The 25,331-nt window shown below is 34.9% G+C and overlaps 1 protein-coding gene across 4 annotated transcripts in view; it reads right to left on the bottom strand.

The window, feature by feature from the left end:
• Mical (Molecule interacting with CasL) overlaps positions 1-25,331 on the bottom strand; it is a 193,047-nt gene that overhangs the window by 14,429 nt on the left and 153,287 nt on the right. For 3 of the 4 annotated variants that reach the window (XR_015069494.1, XM_085940893.1, XM_085940898.1), the window contains exons 5-21: positions 22,938-23,181; positions 22,377-22,564; positions 20,572-20,742; positions 18,289-18,685; positions 17,347-17,547; positions 15,376-15,597; positions 12,543-12,676; positions 11,675-11,759; positions 11,420-11,526; positions 8,697-8,948; positions 6,109-6,372; positions 4,067-4,285; positions 3,515-3,684; positions 2,576-2,775; positions 1,999-2,122; positions 1,453-1,526; positions 227-328 (exon numbers count right to left, since the gene is read on the bottom strand). Coding sequence is in view for 3 of the 4 variants with exons in the window: in XM_085940893.1 (XP_085797019.1) it covers positions 227-328; positions 1,453-1,526; positions 1,999-2,122; positions 2,576-2,775; positions 3,515-3,684; positions 4,067-4,285; positions 6,109-6,372; positions 8,697-8,948; positions 11,420-11,526; positions 11,675-11,759; positions 12,543-12,676; positions 15,376-15,597; positions 17,347-17,547; positions 18,289-18,685; positions 20,572-20,742; positions 22,377-22,564; positions 22,938-23,181 (3,154 nt within the window). In the remaining variant the exon portion in view is untranslated. The remainder of the gene's footprint in view (positions 1-226; positions 329-1,452; positions 1,527-1,998; positions 2,123-2,575; positions 2,776-3,514; positions 3,685-4,066; positions 4,286-6,108; positions 6,373-8,696; positions 8,949-11,419; positions 11,527-11,674; positions 11,760-12,542; positions 12,677-15,375; positions 15,598-17,346; positions 17,548-18,288; positions 18,686-20,571; positions 20,743-22,376; positions 22,565-22,937; positions 23,182-25,331) is intronic. The other variant, XM_085940906.1, reaches the window with a different exon arrangement.

Here is a 25,331-nt window from a genome sequence, read left to right as displayed (position 1 = left end):
TTTGAAATGCATCTTGTACAAAACACTATTGTGGTTTGGTTTAGGCAAGGATTTAAAGATTAACCAATGCGCTCTGCAGTTTCTTCAATGATAATAAATTAGTATGACTGATAAAGTTGAGTATGCACTATTTTTGCCAGATCTCCATAACCTACCCCCACCCTTAATCACTTTGTTATATAGGTGAATGAATCAGATATATGCAATGTATCATTATATTGATTACCACCACTTGAATCCCTGCAGCTGAACTGCTCACTGCTTTCGCTCGTGTATTCCTCACTCTCATCATCATCATCGTCGTCATCATCATCAGACTCTTCAGAATCTGAAAATCAAATGTATAACCATTGGTATATTACACAGGAAACACCATTCTATACACATCTGAACAGAGAAATGGTTGGGTACTATTTCCAGAAAATGTTATAAACGTTAATTTAATAAAAATCTGTAAGAATCACTCTTATTTCAATGTAGGTAAAGTTAAGTTTTGAGTCATACAATATGCATTTCTAAGATAAGCTAAGATCTGCCGTTAAAATACAAACACGTCAGGGGAAAAAATGATGACATAAACAAATTAATGCACTCTGGAAATTGACCCATGCAGGAAGAGTTATTATTTCTGTCACTTTCATCTGTATTTATTTTGAAACTTTACGAAATTACGAAAGAATAACATTTGTATGAGCGATTTTGATTACTAAAATGTAAGCGTCTCGAGTCAGCTTGGCGTCATTTTATTGTCCATATAATACACCAACATACTCCATAAAGAAAGTGATTTATGTATTCGAATGTGTATTTGAATACAGGACATGATATAACTTCTCAATTTTCTCTTCTACCTCCTCCTTCGTAGCGAATATGCTATACAGGTAGTCAATGCGGTTTAATTGTTTTTGCTGTGGTGATGTGAAAAATCATACAAAGTCCACTTTGTGTACCTGCACCGTATCGATATCAAATGTCATTGGCTGCATATCTACCGCCTAATACAAGTAAGCCAACGAATGAACTTGAACAACAATTTCCTTATGAAATTGTCACAAACTATATGAATAATGGTAACATATGGTAAATCAATGCTGATAGTAGATATAGTGGAAAAAAATGTATGTAATGAAAATAACAACTCCATAATTAGTAATCTCCAGATTCGAGAGACTCTCCTCGGGTCATCTTCACCGGACTCTTCAGTTTTTTGGTCATATGGCCGCAGAGATAACTAGAAAAACTCGTGATGTTTGATTTAGGTCGAAGATCAGGGGGGGGCGAGAAAGAGCACCCTTCAGGGTGAGCAGACAAAATCGAAAGTGCAACAGGTTTCACACTGACAAATGCCGAATGGGATGGAGCAAAGCCGTTGACTAGGCTGTCAGACGGCCAAATCATCTGGGTTAGGATCATCAGTCATGAGAAGAAGATGAATGAAAATAAGAATTTTACCCGAACATGACTCCATCTTCTCCCTCTTTGATCCATGTTCATCACCAGATGAGCTGTCCTCGTCTTCAGCATCACTGTGAACAAATTTTCAATAAAATTTTACTGGTATGCTCAACACAAACAAGTGACATATCCATAAACAATTACTCATGAATGCCATCTTCTATAGATATACCATCATAAATTATTGTCCGGTGTTCGAATTTAGAACTAAGCTCACCACAGTATAAAAATTATTGAATAACATGTCAAATGTTAGCATGTGGCACCTCACTCAGCGGACAACTTATACTGGTGGATCTATAGTAAAACCTTCAATAAGAATAAAACAAATCTAAATGAACAAAAATATTACTGTGTGTAACATTGTTGGTTTTCAATTAAGTGTCATTACGGTGATTCTGGTTATTTAAGAAAATAAATATTTAAAGTTAATTAGTTATACCAGTTTAGCATAGATACTGCTTTATCTATAAATGCATAATGTGATTCATTTCTCCTCTTCTTGTTCACGCACAATGTTATGACATAGTTTATCATACATACCTTGTATCATCTAAGGCAACTGAGGTTCCAAAGTTCTTATCTGTCCATTCGTCTTCATCCATTTCATTATACTCCTCTTCAGCGTCAATCTGGCTTTCAATTTCAATTCTCTCCGGAGTTTGATCTGAGAAAATAATACCAATATTATTAAGACTACACTTCAGCTGGGGCACGGTCTAAAATGATCGTGACTACGCGACGATTGTGCAAACGACGCGTGCAGAACAAAACATAATTTTTCGTAAAAAATTAACATGCGTCCACTTAATATTATGTTTATTGTTCTATTTATAATAATAATAATATATTAATTGACATGTTTCCCTTTTCAAGTAAATGGGTAACGTTTTTAGTCATCTTTACACGATTTAAGAATTAATTCCCCCGTCGCCATCACAAAATAAATAGACGTGTTCACAGCTCGACTTTCGTTCTCCGATTGATTACGAGCGAGTTCGAAATTTCATTGCACACATAGTTGAAAGTTATTTGACGTTTCACTGAAGTATGCTCTCAAGAAAAGCTTTTACCGTAACCCCCCCCCCTGTACATGTCTAATTAGGAATTATTATATTACCTCTGTCTACAAAGTGGAAGTCCGGCATTGATTCAATCGCAGGAGATGTATGTGCATAGACATTTGAAGCGAGCACGGGTACAATATTCACAGGGTTAACGACATTCTTGGTTTGGCGACCAGTCTTGCTGAGGAGGCCGAAATGGTGAGGGCAGAAAACATTGTGCTGGTATCTTCCATCACGATCAAAAGCATAGGACCTGAAATTAAATATATCAAAAAATTTTAAAACTGTAGGTGACTACACGATGTGTTATATTATATTATGTTGTAGACGTTGATTGAATTGAATGCAAGCGTTCATTTTTTGTTTAAACGTGCCATTGAAAGTGAAATACACAATTCATGCAAAATCGCGTCAAGTGAAATTAAGCTGCAGGTTGGAATTCAAACAATTTGTGATTGTTTGTTATATGAATGCAGAAATTTCATCGAGAGAAAGATGAATAGGAAAAAGAGTCGTTGGTGGATAAAACCATACAAGGAATATAGAAGGGTAATGCGACGTAATATCATGGGCATATGATGACAGTTCTCAGGGGCGCAGTGCGCATGCGCAGAACTTTTGGAATCATCTGCAGTGAACATAAAATAATCGAAAAGTAGAACAAGTTGAACTTCATTCACTTTTGATTCCGGATAATCACTTTCGATGATTTGTTGATGAAATTATTATAATTGTAAATTCTTCATTTTGAAATGTCTCATACAAATAGACATAGGAGCTTTACCGGTAAAATGACAATCTAAAAAATTTTGTGAGCTTAGCAATAAATTGACATTATTTTTAAATTAATGAAAAACAAATCTAAGTCAGCATTTTTCGAACGGCTTATCTCGTCATCAATGGTGCTAAAATCTTTGAGAAAAATTCTATGGCACATGGATAAGTGAACAGCAAACAAATTGTCAAAATTTGACATGAAATAGCTATCTTACCCGATCTTCAAAGCGGTGGAACAATAGTGGCACTTGAAACAGCTCTTGTGAAGAATCAGTCCTTCTTCAGGACTTATTCTTTCGACTAAATATACTTCAGTTTTACACAGATGGCACATCTCAGCCTTTTTTCCTATATTCATCTTCAGGGGAACCTTGGGGTTTTGGGTCTGAAATGAAAATTAATAAATAAAATAGACATAAAATGTACAAAAATAAACTTAGAATAACAATACATATTATCGTACTACTTACTATAGTCTACATCACCATGTTCGATCTTAAGAGGATCATATGGGCCTCCACAGAGTGGAGGTTGTATTATCAGATTTTGTTTTTACGAGAAATGGATGTTAGCCACTTGATCAACCTATTAGGTCCATACTCCAAACACAAATTGAAAAAACAAATGTATATTTGCCAGACTCAGGATTCGAACCTGGCACCCATGAAACATGACAAGCCGCTTGGCCATTGTATTATCATAATATAACTAATTTATTTTGGTGTCATTTTATGATATTAATTGGTTATTTGGTTTGTTATACTTACACTAGGACTCTTAGTGACCTCTTCATCATCTTTCTTGGCGAATTGCCCGGCTAAACTAGCGACTTTGTTCTTTCCTCTTTCCCCCCGTTCAAGAACATTCCCTTCCTTGAGCTGCCGATCGAGTTGCTTCAGTGTAGAGTCAATGTCGTGGAACTTTCCATCGCCTACATCCACACGTTCAGCTCCATGCTCTACGATTCTGGTTTGGCGAGCTAAAAACTGCACAAATAGGAATAAGTATTAAAAAAATTATCAATACATGATGGAATCAAGTGAAAAAGATAAAGTTCAATTTTTGATTCAATAGAATAGTAGGATGCTACAATTATAGAACTTTATACATTGTGGAATGATCACCCTATCGTTTCATAGGTGAAAGTATGATAACTCTGTTGGCCAGTCCACTTCTCAAGGATGGAAAACACTCAATCACCTTAGGGATAAAGACCACCAAAACCGGCGGATCGGGGTGCTCACTAGGAAGTGGCTCGTGAAGCGTGAATACAACCGAAATGACACTCCTTCCACCCGCGCATTACCCTTCACCTATGTAATAAGGAGCGCATGGAGAACAAAATAATTATTATTATCAGCACCTCTCATAACAAAGCAATAAAAATATTATGTTATTTGTTGGCAGCTTGTAATCCATATTCACGATGACATAATTCTGCTAGCAATATATCGCACACCAGCAACTAAACAATGACTTTATTGTTATTAAAAGAATGCCCGGCGCCCTTCTATCGTCAACGCGTCCAGAAGCGGATAAATAAAAAAGCGCACGTCCTGTGTGCTTGTCGCATTCAATGGACTTTGACGTACATATTTGAATATATAGTATTTTCGTTTTACGAAGTCAAAGGACACCGCGCTCCATTCTGTGTGCTTTGAAATATGAGGCACGAGGGGCATTACGCTCATCATGTGCTGTGTACGCTGGGCTATTTGATTATGTTGTATTGTCGATGATTGACATTCAATAAACGCGAGCGCCCCGCGCACCCGATTCTATGTAATCGGCGCCTTAGAGGCTCTTCTTCAATAAACCAGAAGGGAAAAGGAAAGTTGAGTGACCTTAACAGCGGTATAGAAACATACACAACATCTATGTAACTAAGGTAGTGGAAGAAGATTGCAGCAGATAGATGGGGGTGGAGACATTTCCTGGAAGCGGCCTGGACACACATTTTCAGAAAGTACTTTATCGAAAAGTCTGCACATAATGATGTCAAAACACACATTTTAACATATATCACTCTTAAGCCGCGTATCCACTATGTTCGCGAACCAGTGGGTAGTGCTGAGATCGTTCCTAGTGGATACGTTCCCGTGCTCTATGTAGAGTTTGTGAACCACAGAATACGTTCCGAACGCTGACAGTTTTTTCACGAATACAAAGGCGAGCGGAGGGCGTTTGTAGACGCCTGTGAACCAGGACATGTTATTATTATTCGTAATGGAGTGGTTGGAAGAAAAATGTTAAGCTCACATCGAACTATATCGAAACAATCCGGTATTGTGGAATTTTCAAGATGCCAATACTCACAATTATATTGTCGTTCCATGCACAGATATGCTTACAAACTTCATGAACAAATTTGCTGATTGCTTGCTTCGAAATTTTAAACAAATATTGCAGACTGGTAAAACTATCACCGGCAGCCAAAAATCTTAAGGTTAAGGCCAGCTTATCTTAAGCCAATATAGCCTTACGGAATTTAGTATCTTTTCTTTGGATTGATGGTGATACCCAACTAATCAGATGTTCAAAATTTCTCGCATAAATTTTCTGTAATTAATGTCAACCTAATTTTTGAAATTTTAGGTCCAATAGTAAAACATCTTTATATCTGCTTTTTGTAGAAATCGGCATGTCAAAAACAAAAATGAATGAATATGAAAGCAGCACTTGCCACTAATTTCAGACGACATATTCGCTTAACGTTTGAAAAGCACGTCTCTTTCTGAGTGGTTACAGGTTCGTGAACATAGTGGATTTACGCGGCATTAGCCTGTACCTTATACAATATAACTGTTACCTGTTCTCTGTTCCATCGAGGCACTTTCTCCTTCTCGTGGGGAAGTGGCCGACCCATTCGGTTCTCGTGAATCTTTTTCTCAATTTCCCTATAGTTCCAGTCGGTAGTTTCAATTTTTCCGATCGCCCTCATCAGATCTTTGGGTTTTTTGTTGGAAGCTGCTGCGTTCACGCGGAATTGGTCCTCCATGTTCTTCACTTTCTTAGTGAAATCATCGTTTAGAGTTGATCTACCTAAATTTCCTGAAGATTTATCGCGGGCGTCCTGAAAAATCATGGACAACCGTATTTCAATATATATTACATAGAGCAACTTTCGTTAAAGCTTTATCCCGGAGTTCAATTAGTATTGAAGAGCTTGAAAAAAATATGTACATAATAATGCAACATCAGGTCGACAATATAAAACAGTATTACACACTTTCAAAACGCCTAAAACTTACTACATACGTACATATTAATGATTTGATTTTTCAATACATAACATAATATTGTTGTTTGTAAATTGTGGATATCTTGAATAATTGATTATAATCTTTTTATTTTATAACACATAGGTAAAATCAATTCAAAATAACTTTGTATCTTGTCATAATATATATAACAATTTAAATGAATTGTATTAATATACTTTAACTTATAATAAATTAATACATATTTTACAACTAACTTAGATTTGAAATATAATTTAGCATGAAACACTGTTCAAATATACCTAAAAAAATATTTCCAATTTATCACTAATAGTTTACTTAAAAAACTAATATTTTATTTAAAAAAAAATTGAGATGAATCAGTAATTGATTAATTGTTTGCTATAAAATATTATGTGAGTGACTGTAATATAATATGTACCTATGAGTTGTATGTATGAAAAATGTATACTGTCTACAAAATTAAAAAAAAAATATAATAGATTTTGGGGCTCCGATTATCAATCTCTTCCGTGTGGATCAGAAAATAATAAATGTACTATATGTATAAACCGGGATAAAATGACAAACTGCCCGGGACTTCGGGACATATGGTATTCCTACACGTAACACATACTCCTTAAATATTACGCTGCAGTCCAGGTGTAACGTTTGCTATTCATAGAAAGATATTATAGTCACACAATTTATTATCTGTGGTGATATTTGTTCAATTGTAAAGTTTTATGAAAGTAAAGTCACCTTAATTATCTGATATATGAGGTATATATTATATAATATAACTAAATTAGCTCAACAATTCACACATATACTAACATTAACAGTTATTATTTGGGATACAAAAGAATGGCACTCAATATAACAACATGCATGAGAAAGCTACAGTTTTGTATAGGTTGGATGCAATTTCACATCGAAAACAACAATAATAATCAGCACCACATAATTATAATTCTCATATACATTACTGTGTACACACAATTAATGCATATATTTCTTCTAGTATTAAATCTTGTAATTTACTGCTATATATTAAACTTATTATATTTATACATTGTATATATAGCTGATAAAAAAAAACACAGAAAATATTAATCTGTGAAATTTTATAAAAATATAATTAATTGGATAAAACATAATTTAGAAAAATGTTGAACATTGACTTCAATAAAAGTCAACATTTTAAATTAATTTAATAACGGATTTATCACTAAGGGCCAATTTTTTTTATATTATAGTAAAATATCATAATAATTACCATTAAGACACTCTTTACATGGATAACACTGCATATCGACTACTCCAAGCCAAAAGGGCATAAGTGACATTTTGGTGATTTTGAGTTAAATATGAGATTAGGTTTACAAAAAAATATCTACAGACTTGCAAAAGAAGGCGTTCTTCATAGATGATTGCAATCAGAGTTACGATTTTCCGAATTGGGCGTAAGCTATAAACCCTTCAGTAAGCCAATAAGAATTAATGTACCTACCACTGACGTAACGTACCAAAATTAAAATGATTTTAATAAACCAAATAAAACAAAACAGAAATGGAAACAAAAACATGAAGAAAATAATGGAAAAAAAACAATTCAGTGTTTTCTTCATGAACTTTATATTTTTTCTTGGACAGCCAAAAGGAATCAAGTGATTTAAAAATTCTAAATGCAAATAAATAAATAAATTAACACTACATACTAAAAACAATATTATTCTACCATAAATCAAAGAAAAAAAACTCCAATACTAAGAAAGTAGTTGTAAAGAAACCTAGTTGTTCTCATTAGCATGAAATTTTTTGACTCTATTTCTCTCCTGAATAGTAGCGATTTGTCACTAACTTAGGCTTGGAAAAATCGATATACTTTCCGATGTATGTATTATAAATGAGTGTGTAACTTCAAAATTAAGTATTGCCAACACACACAAAGCACAGATAAAATTAACATATTCAAAAAATAAAATGTTTCCCCTTCATTTGTACAGCTTAAATTAAAACACAGGATTAGTCACAACTACAAAAAAAATCATTAGAATTCTTCTGTAAATGTTAATGGAACAACAGCAAAAAAACTCGTCAGACAATTCAAAAATGCATTTATTTTATCGTTAAAAACGAAATACCACATTGTTAAATTCATCGCAAGTCTTACTGGGTTCATCAGTTTCTCCAGGTTTAGAATACGTGTGTCCATGTTGAGAGTATTCTGCCGATACAAAATGAGATCGGAGTCCTCCAGGGATGAGAATCCGGGCACGTTATCTTTCGCATTTGTGTGCAACATGTGCACGCTCTTCATATGTTGTTGCTTAATGAATAATATCCTCAAAAGCCTTCTATTATACTTCTCTTCGTCATTTAAACTCTCTTCCTGTTCTTCTTCGAATATCCTTCTACGCTGCTCCTGAATCCGACATTTCCGCAAATATTCAAAACAATCATTCAATAACATATAACGATGACCTTACGTTTGTAAAGATCATGGCACAATACTTATGACATCAAAACTATTCCATTTTAGAAAAAGAACAAAGATGAATTGATGTATTGACATGTTTTTTATATTATTATACCATGACTTTCCTGACACTGAAAACGCTCAAAATCGGTGTGTGTACTTATGCACGCACGTTAGAAGTTATTCTTCTTTGGCAACAAAACGAAAACAAAACTTGTGATAACCTAGATTCTTCGACTAGCTCTTAATTATCTTGTTAAAGTACACACTCAAGACAAAGGGCCGCTTATATTACTAAATTATATAATTATTTTTCGTTGGTTTATTTTTAGATTACCCGGCAGTTAAAATTAACCCTGCGCAAGTCATTAAATATGTCATAATTGATTCTAATGTCCATATTGATTTTTGGTAAATAGACTAATTATACAAATAAAAACTAATAAAAAAAAAACGTTAATACGCAGAAATATAAATAATAATTAGAAAGATGCATTATAAGATGTCGCTTCATGTTGGGAACAGCTTTTTATATATAAAAAAATATGCACTAAGGAAAGAAATAATGTCAGAACGAGATGTAAATAGCCTCATGACTAATGACATTATTATGACAGGAGCCTAAGTTCAATTATCAATGACAGCAGCTTATGTAGTACAATTTTAATTAATCATGCTAGTGATAACACTGACGTTTATATAGAACAGAGGAGGTAAATTATAGACACAGGCTCATGAGACGGATAAATTTACAATAACTATAGTTATTATATATTCGAGCTCTAGAACAATGTTTCTTAACCTTTTCGAATCCGCGGACCACAAAAAAATCAAAAAATGTTTTGCGGACCATCAACATTGGAATAAAATAATTTATATCTGATAAAAAGAACTTTTTATATACAACATTTTAAAATTTTCTGTTGAATCATGTAAACTTGACTTGACTAGCTTAAACGATCAAAAAAATTTGTACTTGATAGAAATAATACTGAAATGTCATTTTGACATGTCATATTGATTTCCATAGTAACGCATGTATATATTAATAATTAAGTTGCTAGGACCACCCCCTTAGCAATCAATAGTAGTGGATTGGATTACGGATTTCTTCCGAAATAACTTTTCACACAAGACAGAATTAACTGAAAATGAATTCAATTCCACTTAAAGATTGCTAAAGGTATTAAAAAAATGCATTGGCATCGTGTTCTGATATATTCTAAAAGTTTCAAATGTCTAGCTAGTCAGGAAGTTAGTTAAAAATCGATTCCAAGATTTGTACCGGACAAACAACCACCGGACTAAGAATACGACCTAAGAAAAACGTTGTAATAAAAATATATCTACTTCCTTGTGTATTAAAATAGACCGCTTTGGTAGTGTGACTGTCGCGTGAAGGCAAACTGAATACTATAATATTATAAAGAATGAATAATGCAAATTATGTGAAAATCGACAGCTGGCTAAATGCGGATATGCAATCGCATATAATCGCCAATCATAATATTTTGTTATTATCAATTAGGTATTTATATATTCCAGTGGTTTTTAAACTTTTTCTTCTCACGATGCCCTTGTGTAGAAATATGTTTTCACATTGCCTTAAAATCTAAATTTTAAAAATCGATTGCAAGATTTGTACCGGACAAATAATACGAGCTAAGAAAAACGTTGCAATAATACATAATTATATTTACACCATTTTTGAAACAATTGTCGAAATATAATAAATACAACCCCACTTCAAATGTTGGGTTTCAAGGTAACTTTTTTATAATTGCAGAAAATTTATGCGGCCCACCCAAAAATCTTCGCGGACCACCGGTTAAAAAACTATGCTCTAGAATACATATAATAGAAATTTGCTATTAGATTCAATTATCAAAAATCAAATCATGTGATAAAGCACATTAATTAAATCAGGTATTTTTGAATTTTTTCAAAACTCTATATTGATTCGACACCGGAACCCTGACAATATATTACGCTAAAATGTCAAGGGTTTCGGCTTTGTCTGTCTTCGGCCGTAACTAACGCAGTAAATAATCACACCCCCTTTTTTGCCATGTTCGCCGTCAACTAAACTTACTCTTTTCGACATACTTAGAATAGCGTTTGCATTCATACACCTAAAACAGTACGCTTCAGTCCATTATCCCTCAAGAATGGCCACTGCAATGAACCTGTTACGTCGAGAAAAGGAGAAGGAAGAACATACGATGATAGCTCAAAAACCATATATTATACGATGATACCGAAATGGACAAGGTTAATTATTAAAGTTTTGCGTGATCTGGATAACTATAACAGGTACCTATTTTGTTTGGATATTGTATGTCAATCTGTCCTGCAAAATTATAATAGATTTTAATGATTTTATGAAACTTTCTCAAACTAATTAAGATGATACTTACAACTGGAGTTCCGACATATTTAGACGAGCTGGTATGCGAGGACGTTCTATGTTTTCTATTTTTCCTTCTGGTTTCTGAATCAAGAGTTGTTCTTCCAGTTACAGCACCTGAGGATGACAAGAAGATTGTCAGAACAAAGTCAAAAGACATACAAAATATGATTACATTATGGTTGAATTGTTTAAAGAAGAATTATAATATTGGGTGATTTTAATTTGTAGTTATTTTATAGTACATACTGTTTGCGATATTTACCTGCATTATTTGATATTACAGTAGCCGGATCCAGTACACCACTACTCCTGCTTGAATGTCTGGTCTTTTCAGGCTCAGGAGATTCCTAAAAAAACAAGTAATTCAATGATTAGTGAGTAGAAAAAAAATTATGGCCTACATCCAACAGTGGTTTGAGTCCGGCTGGACGATGATGATTCAATTTCATTTTTACACTGGCAAATATAGGTTGAAGAAATATGGGTTGGGCAAAACTATTAATACAATAATACAACATCCACTCTATGGGGGTCCATATGCTCCAATCAGGATGAAACATGGTAATTTACTTTTTATTATGCAGACGGTAGAATGCAGGGATCACTGGAGAAATATAACTGGCACATTTAAAAGGAGTAATGATTCTCAACAGTAAACAATATTGTGTAATGTGGAAGAATGTGTATTCAGTAAGGTCACCGCTGGTGACTCGCTTTTACTAGGAATTCCTCGTTCATGGGGAAGAATTGCAAACCCCAATCCTTATTACGAAGGGGTTTTATCGGGTTACTCGAGCCGTTAAGCCAAGAAAGACACGCTGATCCCTTCAGTGTAGCGCGCGTGCGGCCCAGGACATCTAAGGCCATCACAGACCTGCTATTGCTCAATCTATAGTCTGGCTGTAGCAATAAATTGCAATTTCTGATAGTAGCAGTAGTTATTGCTTAACTTCAAATAACTAGCACTACAATCAAAATCCACAGTCAAAATCATGCTGTGGCCTGACTATAGACGGCCATGGTACATATTCAGACCGAGGGCATGGGTTTTTATAATAGTTACAAACTCTCCCTTGCCATCCACACAATGCAATCGTAAAATAGGTAATAATGTTGATAAAGAGACTTACCATTTTTTTGTGCTTCATAACTGGTATTTCTCCCTTGAAGTTTTGGTAAATTTGTGACAGATACATGACCATTGTTGTGATATTTGGGACATCTGTTGTAACCATCTCTTGTGCAGTCATCACAGGAGATATTCCTGTAACGATAATAAATAATTAAAATATTAACAATTCTATATCCTCATTCGCCTCATTCAACCCAACATATGTTAATACTACTACACTAAATTCACGCCACTCTAATACTATTTAAATATAAATAAACAATAGATTTTTTTTATATTAACAGGCCATGAGCCCTAACAGCAGCAGTAAAAACAATTACAGTAACACCAAAGCTTTGAAAAAATCACATAGATGTATTGTGACCTCATTGGAAGTAGAGCCCCTGGATGAGAACCCAGCGCCTTTACACATAATCATTTATTTATTAAAAGTCTGTTACAATTACAAGACAACACATGGAAAATGCATTGATTTATACAAATTAATATCAAAAGAAATGAGACTCGGCCAGAGAAAAGATTAATAAGACAGAAAGCAGGTTGCCATAGAGCAAAACTTTGAGCAGTTTTGGTTAATAGTTTAATGGCGATCAGGCCATGAAACGCAAGAAATACAAAACCCGCAGACTGTCCTAAAATATCGAGAAGAGACTGAACTGTCGAGCCGTGCGGACGTGTTTTTGCATCGCTATTATTTCACTTTCGTTATCTTCAATTTTGACCCTGCTATTCACAAGTTTTTGATCCCGTTTCTTCACTAATACCTTCGCCTGCCCTTGGAATACGATTTGTGAAACTTTTGTGTGTTTTCCCCTTGGACTTTCCCGGGAATTGTGACTTTTAATTCGTTTAATAATAGTTAGCTAATTATTGTAACAATAATATTTATTGTGCGATAAATTGTGTTTGAGTGAGTAACGTGTGACGAGTGTTACCTAGCGCCATGGTCAACCACAAAGGGGACCCCATGCAAGTGGAAGGAATGTCCACTAGGAAGCGGAAGTTGGACGTGGCTGAGGGTATTGGTGACCCAAAGCAGGCCCCCAAGGTCAAGGATAAAAGGCCTGATAAAGAAAAAGAGAAAGACAAGCAGAGCGCTTCCACTTCAAAGGGCAAGGGCGTTAAGTCAAGGGCTGGTTCAGCCTTAGCATCTTGCGAGGAGATCAGTCCCGTGGCTTTGAGTATTCTCTCTGAGTCTCAGGAGAGTGCGTGCAGGGCGACGATTGCCATCAAGAGGGCGCTTGCCACCCTCGAGAAGGACAGTCGTATTGCCAGAGCAACCATGAACGCAGTAGCCGAGGAGCTTGAGATGGCAATCACTGAAACGTGGGCCATGGCGATAGAGCTGGAGGCGCACAAGGCAATTGTGAAGGATCGTGCCTCCTTAACGAGAGCCATCATCCAGGCTCCTTCTAATGCTCCTCCCAGGGCTCTTTGGAGTGACGTAACCCGTAGAGAGGCTCAATCAACTAGAGTCTCCGAATGGCCACCAGTTCCTCCGGAAACTGTCGCCAGGCCGGGGGTGATGTTTTATCCGACTAAGGAGGGTCAAGAATCGACTGCCACAAAGGAAGCGGTCATGAAAACTATAGTGCCTGAAACTTTAGGAGTGCACATTACCGGGGTACGCAAGATCCGGGGAGGCGGGATCATCGTGCATCCCAAAAGTGACAACGAGGCTAAGTGGCTCATGGCTGCCCCTGGGCTGACTGAGGCCGGCTTAAAGGCCCAAGTCGCGGGGAGAGAGCTTCCCCGTGTCATAATTTTTAATGTACCCATTGAGACGACAGAAGAGCAGCTCAAGGAGGCAATCATAAACAATACCCAGGAGGCGTCTGGCCTTGCATCTGAGGGTTACGCTGGAACCAAACTGAGCCCCAAGGCGGGACCGAAGACCGAACGTTGTCATATGATAATGTTTATCCCGGGAAAGGCTCGAGAGGCGCTGCTTAATGATGGCAGACTTTTCATGGGGTGGAATTCGTTCCCTGTGCGTGATTTTTGCGGAGTTGTCAAGTGTGCAAAGTGCCACTTATACGGACACATGGCGAAGGGTTGCAACGCTAAGGTTACAACGTGCGGCCACTGCACTAAAGAAGGGCATGACAGAGCAGACTGCCCCACCGCTGACGAACCGGGCAAGTGCCCTGCGTGCACGCGCTACAAGAAGCCAAACGGCCACTTGGTCACCGATCCCGACTGTCCCGCGCGCCTACACGCTATTGAGGAGGAAAGAAGCCGCACTGATTACTGTCCGTCACTTTCCATTTCTATACTGCAATCATCGGTAGCTTCGTCTGGCTAACAAATTACTATCTTTGCCATGCTTTATTATTCATACAGTGATAATGATCTAACCGACGCAAACTTCCAATCTCAATCGACTAAAACGTGAACAATATATTTTGGGTGTAGTTGTTGTGTTGAGTCAACTACCCCGCTAATATAATATGTTCAGACAGGTTGCGTTTAGATGTGATATTATATGGGCCTTTACAAAAGGAAACGCGCATGAGCATTTTTATCATTTTGTATTTCGTATAAAGCACAATTACACTTCTGGTGATATTACACGGTAGGATATACAAAGGTATATTAATCTACGATGTACGTGTACAGGTTAATACTTTTAACTTGACATTTTAGGAACGGACGTGTGACTCGTAATGTCTATCTATATTGAACTCTCTTGTCAACTGACGTTTCCGTCTGGTTTTTGTCTATGCTTTAAAAATGAGCATAGACAAAGAGTCAGTTGTAGAGTTGGGTAAAACCTCTACAAATATCAACATGAATGATTATTTGATTTGTAATTATTCACAATAGCTTACCTAATTGCTTCAATAGTTGAAAAGCAATTTCGTTATTTTGTACAGGATTTGTGAAGTCGATAATTGAAAAATCTATCAAATCCGGCCTGTAAATGTGAAGCACCGCACACAAAACCAGTCCATCCTTGAAGGAAGTTGTCAAGTTCTCCACTTTGATGGTATTGAATAGAACTAACTGCTTTTTGAACCATGACAACAAGGTATCGTGATGTACCAAGGTTTCTAGAACAAAAAAAATATTTACTAATTAGAATCACATTATCAGAGAAGAAAGAAACACACCTAAGAAGTTTCTTGAAATCCGCAGAGCTATATACATAATATACTGTAATTGAAGCAATAGTGCTACATTTCGGTTAGTTTTATTACGAAAGTGGCAAAGAATCAATAGTAAGCGAATATTGAACGTTTACTTTAATTTGCGAAGAAATAAGTTAATTATTACAATTGACAAAAACCACACTATGCAATCAGTGCCATAAATAATGCCAATTGATTTATTTGTCCATATTTAAATTAGGCAGAACATGAGCAAACATAATAAGAGTGCTAAAAATTTTTCCATGGAATTAAAAACAGTGATGTTGTCTGTTGGAAAACAAAAAAAAACATTCAGAATTATTTTTTGAATTATTTTAAAAAGCACAGTAAACGTTTGCAAAGAGAAAATCTAAAGAGTGTGTAATGAATGCACTCAAGAGATAGTTTTTGTTTGTTGTTGTTGTTTTTGGTTTGTTTTAGTTGTTTTTTGTTTTTTCAAAGCAACCCATGATTTGATTTTAGGTTTATGTAATTATTTGTTTAAAACAGGTTTCAAAATCTTATGTTCGTATATTTCATAAGTACCTATAACTTGATTGTCCATGTGTGTACCTACTGTTCTTTTCGGTTACATATCATTTACCTCCCACCAATACAGTCTTCGCCAGAGGGTTATGGTATGTTTATTATAGGAAACGTGAACCAATGTGAATTGGATGAAATTGTATGTAAAAACCATTATCATAAAAGAGCAATTTCTACTGGACAAATTAAACGTATGGGCATTATAGGACAAGAATATCGAACGCTTTGATCGTAGGATGGATTCACAATTGAATTGTGAGAACGTCGATTGTAATACATAATATATGATTTTGAAAGAGAAGCATTAACCATTCCAATTTTTATTAGCAGCTTCTGTGAAAGTCATTAACAAAGTCAAATTAACTATGACGAAGATGATTCGCATTGCATCACTCACGGCCTATCGCAGGAGTGAGAAAAAGAAAACATGTGTATCCTTACGCTTTAAACTGAGGCGTAGTTTTCTCTGCGACGCATGAGGCCCTTTGTACAGTAGTAGCATGAAGATGATTGCAATGAGTATCCAAAAGATGACGAAAACTAATAATTTTCATGACAAATGGAAAAGTTAGCGTTGTTGTTTAATTGTCCTCAGCCAAATATAATATATTCAAGTTGAAGAATAACAATGGAAGACTGTGGTAGATCACCGCCAGTTTCGATCCAAGGTCTTAAATCACAGCCTACATGAAATGCTGCTAATGCGTCAATTACATTGAGCTACTTTACGAGCTGTTTGTTGGCGAATTTACAATCTACCCGGAAAGTCGCCCAGTGTAATCATTGAACAAGCTAACAAGCAGATTGTAAACAATCTACAGAGAAAAGTTGAAAGCCGGTCAACTTTACACGCTACACGCCGAGCGTAGTAGCAACCTCCCGGTAAAAAAACGAACTACGTTCTGTTAAAATAGTCGCTGGCTTGCGGCTTCTCAGCGAATGGAAAGTTTTGTGTGTCATCATCACAATCGCAGTAGCTGAATCGCCCGCTTTTATATTCGCCAACAAACAGCTCGTAAAGTAGCTCAATGTAATTGACGCTTAAGGAAATTTTTATTTGTCCAAATAATTATAAAATAGGCTTAATTGAAAATAAAAGAATAACAAAATAGTTTAATAGATTACCTCTCTTCCTCTTTTTGGCTGGAATTTGTGGTACCAATTCAATTTGGTCAACATTTTTGAAGACACTTGGATTATCAGTATGGTAAAGATATAAAATTTGATGAATTCCTACAGCTGCCTTGTTCAACGCTAGATATCTAGTGGTCGGATCGACTGTATAATGCACCAAGTCTGGATTCAAGTTTTGAGGAGTGGTTTGAGCTGAAACAATATAACATTGCTAATAAGTCCTTAACATGTAGCAAAAACATCTTAAATTAACATGGGATGACATGGACAGTTGATTTTGTGTATTGCAGTGAAGATGGACAGACCAAATGAAGAATGCCACGGGTTTCCAACTGGCACAAAGCATGCAAAAAAAGGGTGGAGGCACGCCACGCCGTTGAGGATACTGTCAGATGGTGGAATCATCTGGGGAACAATCCCCACATGAATGAACTCATGAGAAATACATCCTTTTGAATTTGTCAAACAATTTCAAAACATTCATATTTATAAGTATAAAATATTTTATATGCCAATATTATCTTAACCTTCAAAAAACTAGGCCATTAAATAAGTATCTGGTTATTCAAAGTGCAGAAAGATTCACAAGCCTATTCAAGAAACTATTACCTAGTTACATACCTACACCTTACATACATACCTAGTTAGACATTACAAAAAAATATTACAGTATTAGCGACATTGTTTCATCACAAATAATATTGTATAAGTATAATACAGATCGGAGTGTCTTTTTTAGAATCTTAAATAATTAGAGTTACACCAAGACACTTCTTTTTATTTATTCCTTCATAATGCAGCAATCATAGAGTACACAAAGATATGGTTAAAAGTCCTGATATTAAAATATTGTTTTCTCCAGCAAATCTTTTGTACTGTTAATCATTTTAATGTTCTATTATCTTTAATTTATCATTAGTAAGATATATTTACCAAGAATCCTGTAGATAGATTCTCTTTCAGCAAGTACCGCCAAAGGATGGAGACCCATCCCCCAGGACCGAATGGCCCAGCAAGCATCCAACGAAGACAGAAATCCTCTGGCGCAACCAGAACCTGTCGGCCAGAATGGCTCCAATAAACTGTCCCCAACCAGGCATACCAACAATTTATGGTTGTTCTTCTCCAGGACTTTGCTGGCGTTCTCGGCGGCAAACATCGATGTGAAGTCAAACACGGCCACATCAGGTTGGCCATAATGGTTCACGGCGAATTCTAAATCTGGTAAACCGAAGTCCGTGGAGTATCCGGCGGCATCCAGTGCGTACGCCCTCAGCGCCGTGTAGTTGATGTTCTCCCGCGATAGCAATTTGGCTGTTTCTGGATAATCCTGGTAATCAGGCGAACACACAAAATCATCTGAACATCAAGTACTCCGTATAGTCACAAATCACAACAAAATAATATCAAATATTATGTACTATCGCAATATATTTTTTTTTAACAATATAAAATTTATAGCACATATATTAACAATATATTATTTATTTGGGTATACCATTACATATCTAAAACATAAAAGCAATCAAGAATATTTATGAATATATTCTAAAAAATTAATATGTCCGAATTGAAATTATGAACAAAATAAAAATATAAATTTAAAAAATGACAATGATTTAAAAAATTATCTCGTGAAGGTATTAATTGAGTGATATTTTATAGTATAGCTATAGCGCAATGGTGATCATCAGATAGTAGCAATTGAAATGGAAACGCTAAAAAGGAAAACACGCTAGCGCAATATTTCTCGAGTTAATAACAGCTAAATAAAAATTTATGCGGTTTTTTGTAATCTGCTATAATCTGTCAAATTCTTGAAATTTTGATATTGAAATATTGTAAATAGCCTATCACGTATTTAATTCTTTACAATCTATCCTGTTCTGTTTATACCTGACTAACAAAAAATAGTACTGCAGTACACTATTCGAGGACTATCAAAGATAATTCTAAGGTTCATGTTAAATAGACTAACGCTTTCTAATCGCTGCAATGATAAACGAAGCGGACTCGTACTGCGATCTCGCGCATGCGCAGTGCAACAAATAGATCTGTCATACATCAGTGCCATCTCAGTGCTGCCAACCGTACTATCATCCTACATAATAATATTAAATATTATTTCATTAAACTATTTTATAGTACGATATTAATTTTATTATAGTAGTAAAAAGGTTATAGTACACTAGAAATACTGCAAATTTTCAATAAAAAATAAAATCTTAACAGTTTGGACAACGTGAATAATTACTAACCTCCCACTTATAATTTTTTTTTTTACGCAGCAGTTAGCTCTTCAATAATTGCATATCTACATATCGAACATGATCCGTATTATTTAAGCTAGATAATTATAATTTAAAGCAATAGAATAATCATGTTCTCTACACTTATTAGGTAAGTACCTATTGACAGTGCAAGTATTGTTTATTAAGCCATTTATTAAAATTTCAAGTAGAAAGACGAACCTCCGGCGAATACCTGGTTAATAATTTGGTTAAAAATAAATTAGCTAAAAGATTATTTCTCAGTTCAAAATGAAATGAAAATTTTATAGCGTAGCTTTACTCCTGGAACACAGGACACTCATAAAGATAAAAAATATCAATTACGATTTGGCGCGAAAGCTGTCACTGTCACGTGACTACATCACAGAGCATGCGTGTTATGTCACGTCACGTCACGTGTTATGGGTCACGTCAACGTGGCCACATCACAGACAATGCGTTTTAGGACGATTCGGTATATAATTACAGAGGTTCGCGGCAAGTCGCTTTACCTGTGCGCTAGTCTTTTTAACATGTACCAATTCTAATTTTATATCACTTGGTATTCATCACGTATTATAAAAATTATTTAATATGACGTGATTCAATCACAGTTTGTCAAAAAAATGTGAACAAAACAGGTGTTGTATTAAATATTATTGAAATGTGATAAATATAATACCGAGTGATAGTAGTATATAAATTTTATAAAATTATCATGAATTACCACTAAGTAAACGCTGTATCACTTGAAAAGATAATTCTATTATTATAAAGCTTAATTTTTATGGTCTATATATATTCATAACTAATTCTCAGTATTGCAAAACATCGTCACAGTGCAACCAATGACAGCGTCAAATTCAGCAAAATATGATAAATACGCACAAACGCAAAACAAATAACATAGTAGTGAACAAACAACAGAAAGAAGAAGAATTTTTACCTGCAACAGAACATTTCTTTCGATTAGACTCTGTTTTTTGGCCGTCATGACAAAGTAGTGCGTGTCATCTTTGTAGTAAACTATGTTTTCTAAATCAATTGAGAATTCCTTCTTCAAATCTTTAAAAAATTGCTGATTAAAGATAAACGCAGTGCCGCTAATTTCTTGTACCTGAACAAAAATAGATTTAGAATAATTAGTCACATGTTTGCACAATCATCACAATAATTCTGTGTGCGAAAGGAAGAAGGCATAAAGTCTAAAATTGCTACTTTTCAGGAGAGCGAAAAGAAGATTGATTTTTGGATATGAAATCCAATGTTTAAGTATGTGGAATCTAGTTCCTCCTTCTTCTGATTTGTGCATATATCGGTCGTCCAGTTCATTAGTCAGGCAACTCCAAAAAAATGAAATTTGAGTTAAATATGCAGTTTTGTGTAAAATTTTACACTGTACCTGGTTCAGTACTCAGATATCTCCAAAATGCCACCAAAAAAATGCTAATGCTGAACTTTTAAAGAATTAAACAAAATGTTGATGTTGTCTGGTTCATTAAAAGAATATTTCTAAATGTCCTCTTCAAATGTCTCTAAAAGTACCTAAACTTTAAACACCTGTTGATAAAATATATAAAATTCGGGCATAAATCAATAATATTTGATTTTTTGGTGACCATTAGAATATTGCTTTTGCTATTATCTCAAAACTAGTTATTTGGACTTGTCTGACTAATGAGCTGGACGATCGATATTTGTATTATGGTTCTTGATTAATGATTGATTAATTTTTGGATTTTAAACACTTTACGCCCTTTTCCTTTCGCTCAATTAGTTCCCCTGATATGAGGTCATTCAAATTGCAGTGCAGATATTAGTTTAACTTATTTATAAATTTTATGCATCATCCTTTTTTGATCTTGTCACATCACAGAATTTTTACATTAATATTAGTCTCTTATTTCCAAAAACTGAAAACTCCACAATTCAACGTAAATGACGTTTTTGTGTCTCAATGTTTGTTTCATTGTAGTACCATATCATATTTAAAATTAAAACATTATGTCCGTTTTTACTAACAAATTAATGCTTAATTGCAATAAAGATAAACACATTAAAATTGGTCATATCAGTATTGGTTTATATCTTTTTAATGTATCACTTTCTTTAAGTCACCAAGTTTATATGTAAACACTTCTGTATGGTTTTGTCAGGTTTTGGAGGATATAGAATTAGATATATACATATTGTGTGAAGTTACATATTAATACACATTTTTGTCAGATTGTAATCATATTTATTATGTAGACTTGTTAGTCGAACTTGGTTATCACGAGGAAGATGGGACCGACTGAATTTGCTCGTTATAAGCGTTACTCGTTATATCAGAGAATAGGTATTTTTAAAATATCAGAAAATAGGTATTTTTAAATGAGCGGTCACAAAAAAAAAGTCGAAAATAAAAATTCTGAAAACATAGCTTAAATCTATTATGTTATAAAGTATGTTTTGAGAAATACGTGTTAGTGGAATATGTGCGTATTCAAATTCCGAATTCATTGCATCAAATAACTCAAAACTGACAAAAATTGAGATGCATGTTTGTAGAAAATTAGCGACGTTATGTTACAGATGTTATTGGATCTAATAACTATACTACACGAGTTCTTTTTAAAGTGACACTATAAAATAAAAGTATCTATTCTAGAAATTTTCTAATAGGTATATTTCTAAAGCTTTTCTAATGTATTTATATTAATATGATTGTTCAATACGATAATTTTAAAAGATGTAAAGTCATATACTCACACTTGCTTCTTCTTTCGAATGTCTATTGATAAAATTGGCAGTGATGGCAATAGCTAATCTGCCCCTAAACTCCTTTCTCTTGAAACCTGGCAATGTGTTCCGCTTGCCATCGGCTCCAATTAAAACATCGAATTCATAATGGCTAACAGGATGGTCTACAGGTGTCACCGCCGCCTTCCATCCATTTTCTGGAACAACATTCAAATCAAATTTAGCAATATGTGGTATTATAGTGTGCTTTCTATCGACAAAGCCAGAGAAACAACATCATTTTGAGAGACCACGATTACAGTGGTGGCTGGAGGGAGTAAAAAGACATCCTAGAAAGTAAGATGGCAGAAAGCAATGTTGGAGGTAGCTAGGGTCTACACCACATTGTAGGACCACTCATTTAGTGATAACACCGGCTGACCGGCCAAACTGGCGTGTTTTGAGTAGTTGGCATTTAGATGTAATTAACGTGTTATTTAAAAGTGATAATTAAAAGTTCAGCAGTGATTTTTTTAATAATAATAGATATAATATAATATTAAATAGGCATAATATCAAAGAAACACTTACTTTCATTTTCTAAAGGTTCAATCAAATTTTCGAAGCTAACTCCTTCATGGAACTCTACACCTAAGAGTAGCGCCACTTTAAGTAAAATGTGTTGTAATTGTCGGATGCTTATGTGATCAATTGAGCCCGCACAAAATTTTCCTAAAAACTTTTTTGCACCTATATTTCTTAAGTCTTCAATGACAAAGGGCCATAAATGCAGCACGTTGTTTCTGGACATCCTGTCTCGTTTTTCTATTACGACCTGGAAAAAAAAATACCATTTCAGTTAATTATACCAGTGGTGTTAACTGTCGAATCTTGGTGGGTAAACATTAATTTAATAAAAGACAATATTGTTGGTACATTGCAAGAAATCGCTAAATGACATTTTGGTTAAACTTAAGTTTTCAGTAGGAATTATTCTCCAAAGCAATCCACGAGTGAAAGAAGTCACTTAGCATAAAATTATGTACAGATTAAATGCTGTAGTGAAAGAGAGTTTTATAATAATATTATCATTTTGTTAGTTAACGATTTTGTGCACTAAGCCGACGTCGAATCACATAATATAATAAAAACCACAACAGGTTTCATCCACTCCAGTGAACATTGTCGACTGATGAATTATATTATTTTGATTAGTTGATCGGAGAATTGAGGTTTTCGAGGTGCGGCTATATATACGCATCCTCAAAATTACTTGGACTGACCGGGTGACAAATGTTAACCAAATGGGAAAAAATTGAGAAATTCTGTGTGGTATCAAAACGAAAAAACTACAGTACCTCAGCCACATTATGAGACGACAAAAGTACAGCATTCCCCAAATTGTCATCCAAAGAAAGATCAATAGTAAGTATAGCAGAGGACAACACCGCATTTCATGGCTTAAGAACCTCTGTAATTGGCACGAGTGCAGCTCTACCATATTATTCTGGGTAGAAGATGATAAATCAAAAATCACCCTGATGGTGGCTGACCTTTATGTCATGGCAGGATAAGAACCAGAAGATGATCAGTTGAAAATGTCATTTGAAAGGACAAAACCGGTCCTGATCTTTATTAAATTATGTGGATAAAGTAATACTTACTTTATTGTCTTTTATTTTAAAGATTCTAGTTAAATACATTTTTACGTTTAGTTGAATCGCCTTACATCAACTATCCAAGACTAAATCTGCCACACACCAAATGTAGAGAAAAAAAGAAATACACGAACAAATGGAGAAGAGATCTAACTCTATTCAATAAAAATACCATATTCGCTCCTAGAAATTAGACAGTGGGTCCATGTCCTGCTCTGAATCATACATACATCGAAAGATCACATATTATAATCCTTATCTGAAACAGGATTCGAGCCGGCCCGCCTGGACCAATGGTTTCAGAGACAGGCGCACTACCAATCACTACATTCATATTCAATACCAATATCAAAGTAGATGATACTTAACCAAAACCCACAACAAGCAACAAAGTTTATGAATTATAACATTTCTCGCAATATGTTGTGAGTAATTTCAAGTGTCTATAAATTACTCTTGGTCAAAATTAATTGAGGCCTGGAACATACAAAAGGGCGATGTGCCAAAATGTTAATCATGAGTCACTATTAAATAAAACAGTTGCAATCTAGTCGACTTTATCTAATTTTGTATACAGCGAAGCAGTAATATTTTGTTTATTTTTTATTTTACAGAATTTAAAAAAAAACAATTAAAAATATTATTATTAAAATGGACTATGTAATGCAACGAAATTTGCATTTACTACTTGGAATCACTTGCTAGAAATTACATAATATTTTAACAGAAATCTAGAGTATCTAGACCGGCATATTGAAATTACCCCTAATATCCTATTCTGGTTAAAAAAACATTTTTTCTTTTGCCACTTAATTCCTTTTGTAAGTGCCATGCCTCAACTATGGACTGATGAGAATAATTTGATCTACTAAAGCGCCGGCTAGAAGGCAGGGACTTGCCTGCGTGGTGCAATGACTTGCCTGCGCGGTATAGACTTTTACAGCGCTTTTCGGTTTGCGCGCTTCCATTTTCCCGTCCATACGCACGGGTTTCCCGATGCAAACCGGTTTGCACAGGTAAGCTTGTCGTAAAGTATGAGCGTCTAGCCGGCGCTTTAAATTTTTTTATTGAGGCACTAAATTGCAAGTTCCGATGGTAGTGCTGGTTAATGCTCAACTTGTAATGCAATGCGGTAACCTGTTAGCGGTAAATGAAGATTTTCAATTGCATATTTCGTTCATATTAATTAATGTACAGTCGAACTTGGTTATTATGAGCAAGATGGGACTGACTGAATTTGCTCGCTATAAGCATTACCTACTCGTTATATCGTTATGCGCCACGTTTTATTTAAGCATAGAACATAAAAAATCTGAAAACCGTCGTA

The sequence above is a fragment of the Rhyacophila brunnea genome, unplaced genomic scaffold (assembly GCF_057557595.1).
Source record: "Rhyacophila brunnea isolate RB1 unplaced genomic scaffold, BYU_Rbru_1.0 scaffold_1, whole genome shotgun sequence".
Classification (NCBI taxonomy): Eukaryota; Metazoa; Arthropoda; class Insecta; order Trichoptera; family Rhyacophilidae; genus Rhyacophila; species Rhyacophila brunnea.
This window is presented reverse-complemented; position numbering and strand designations above follow the sequence as displayed.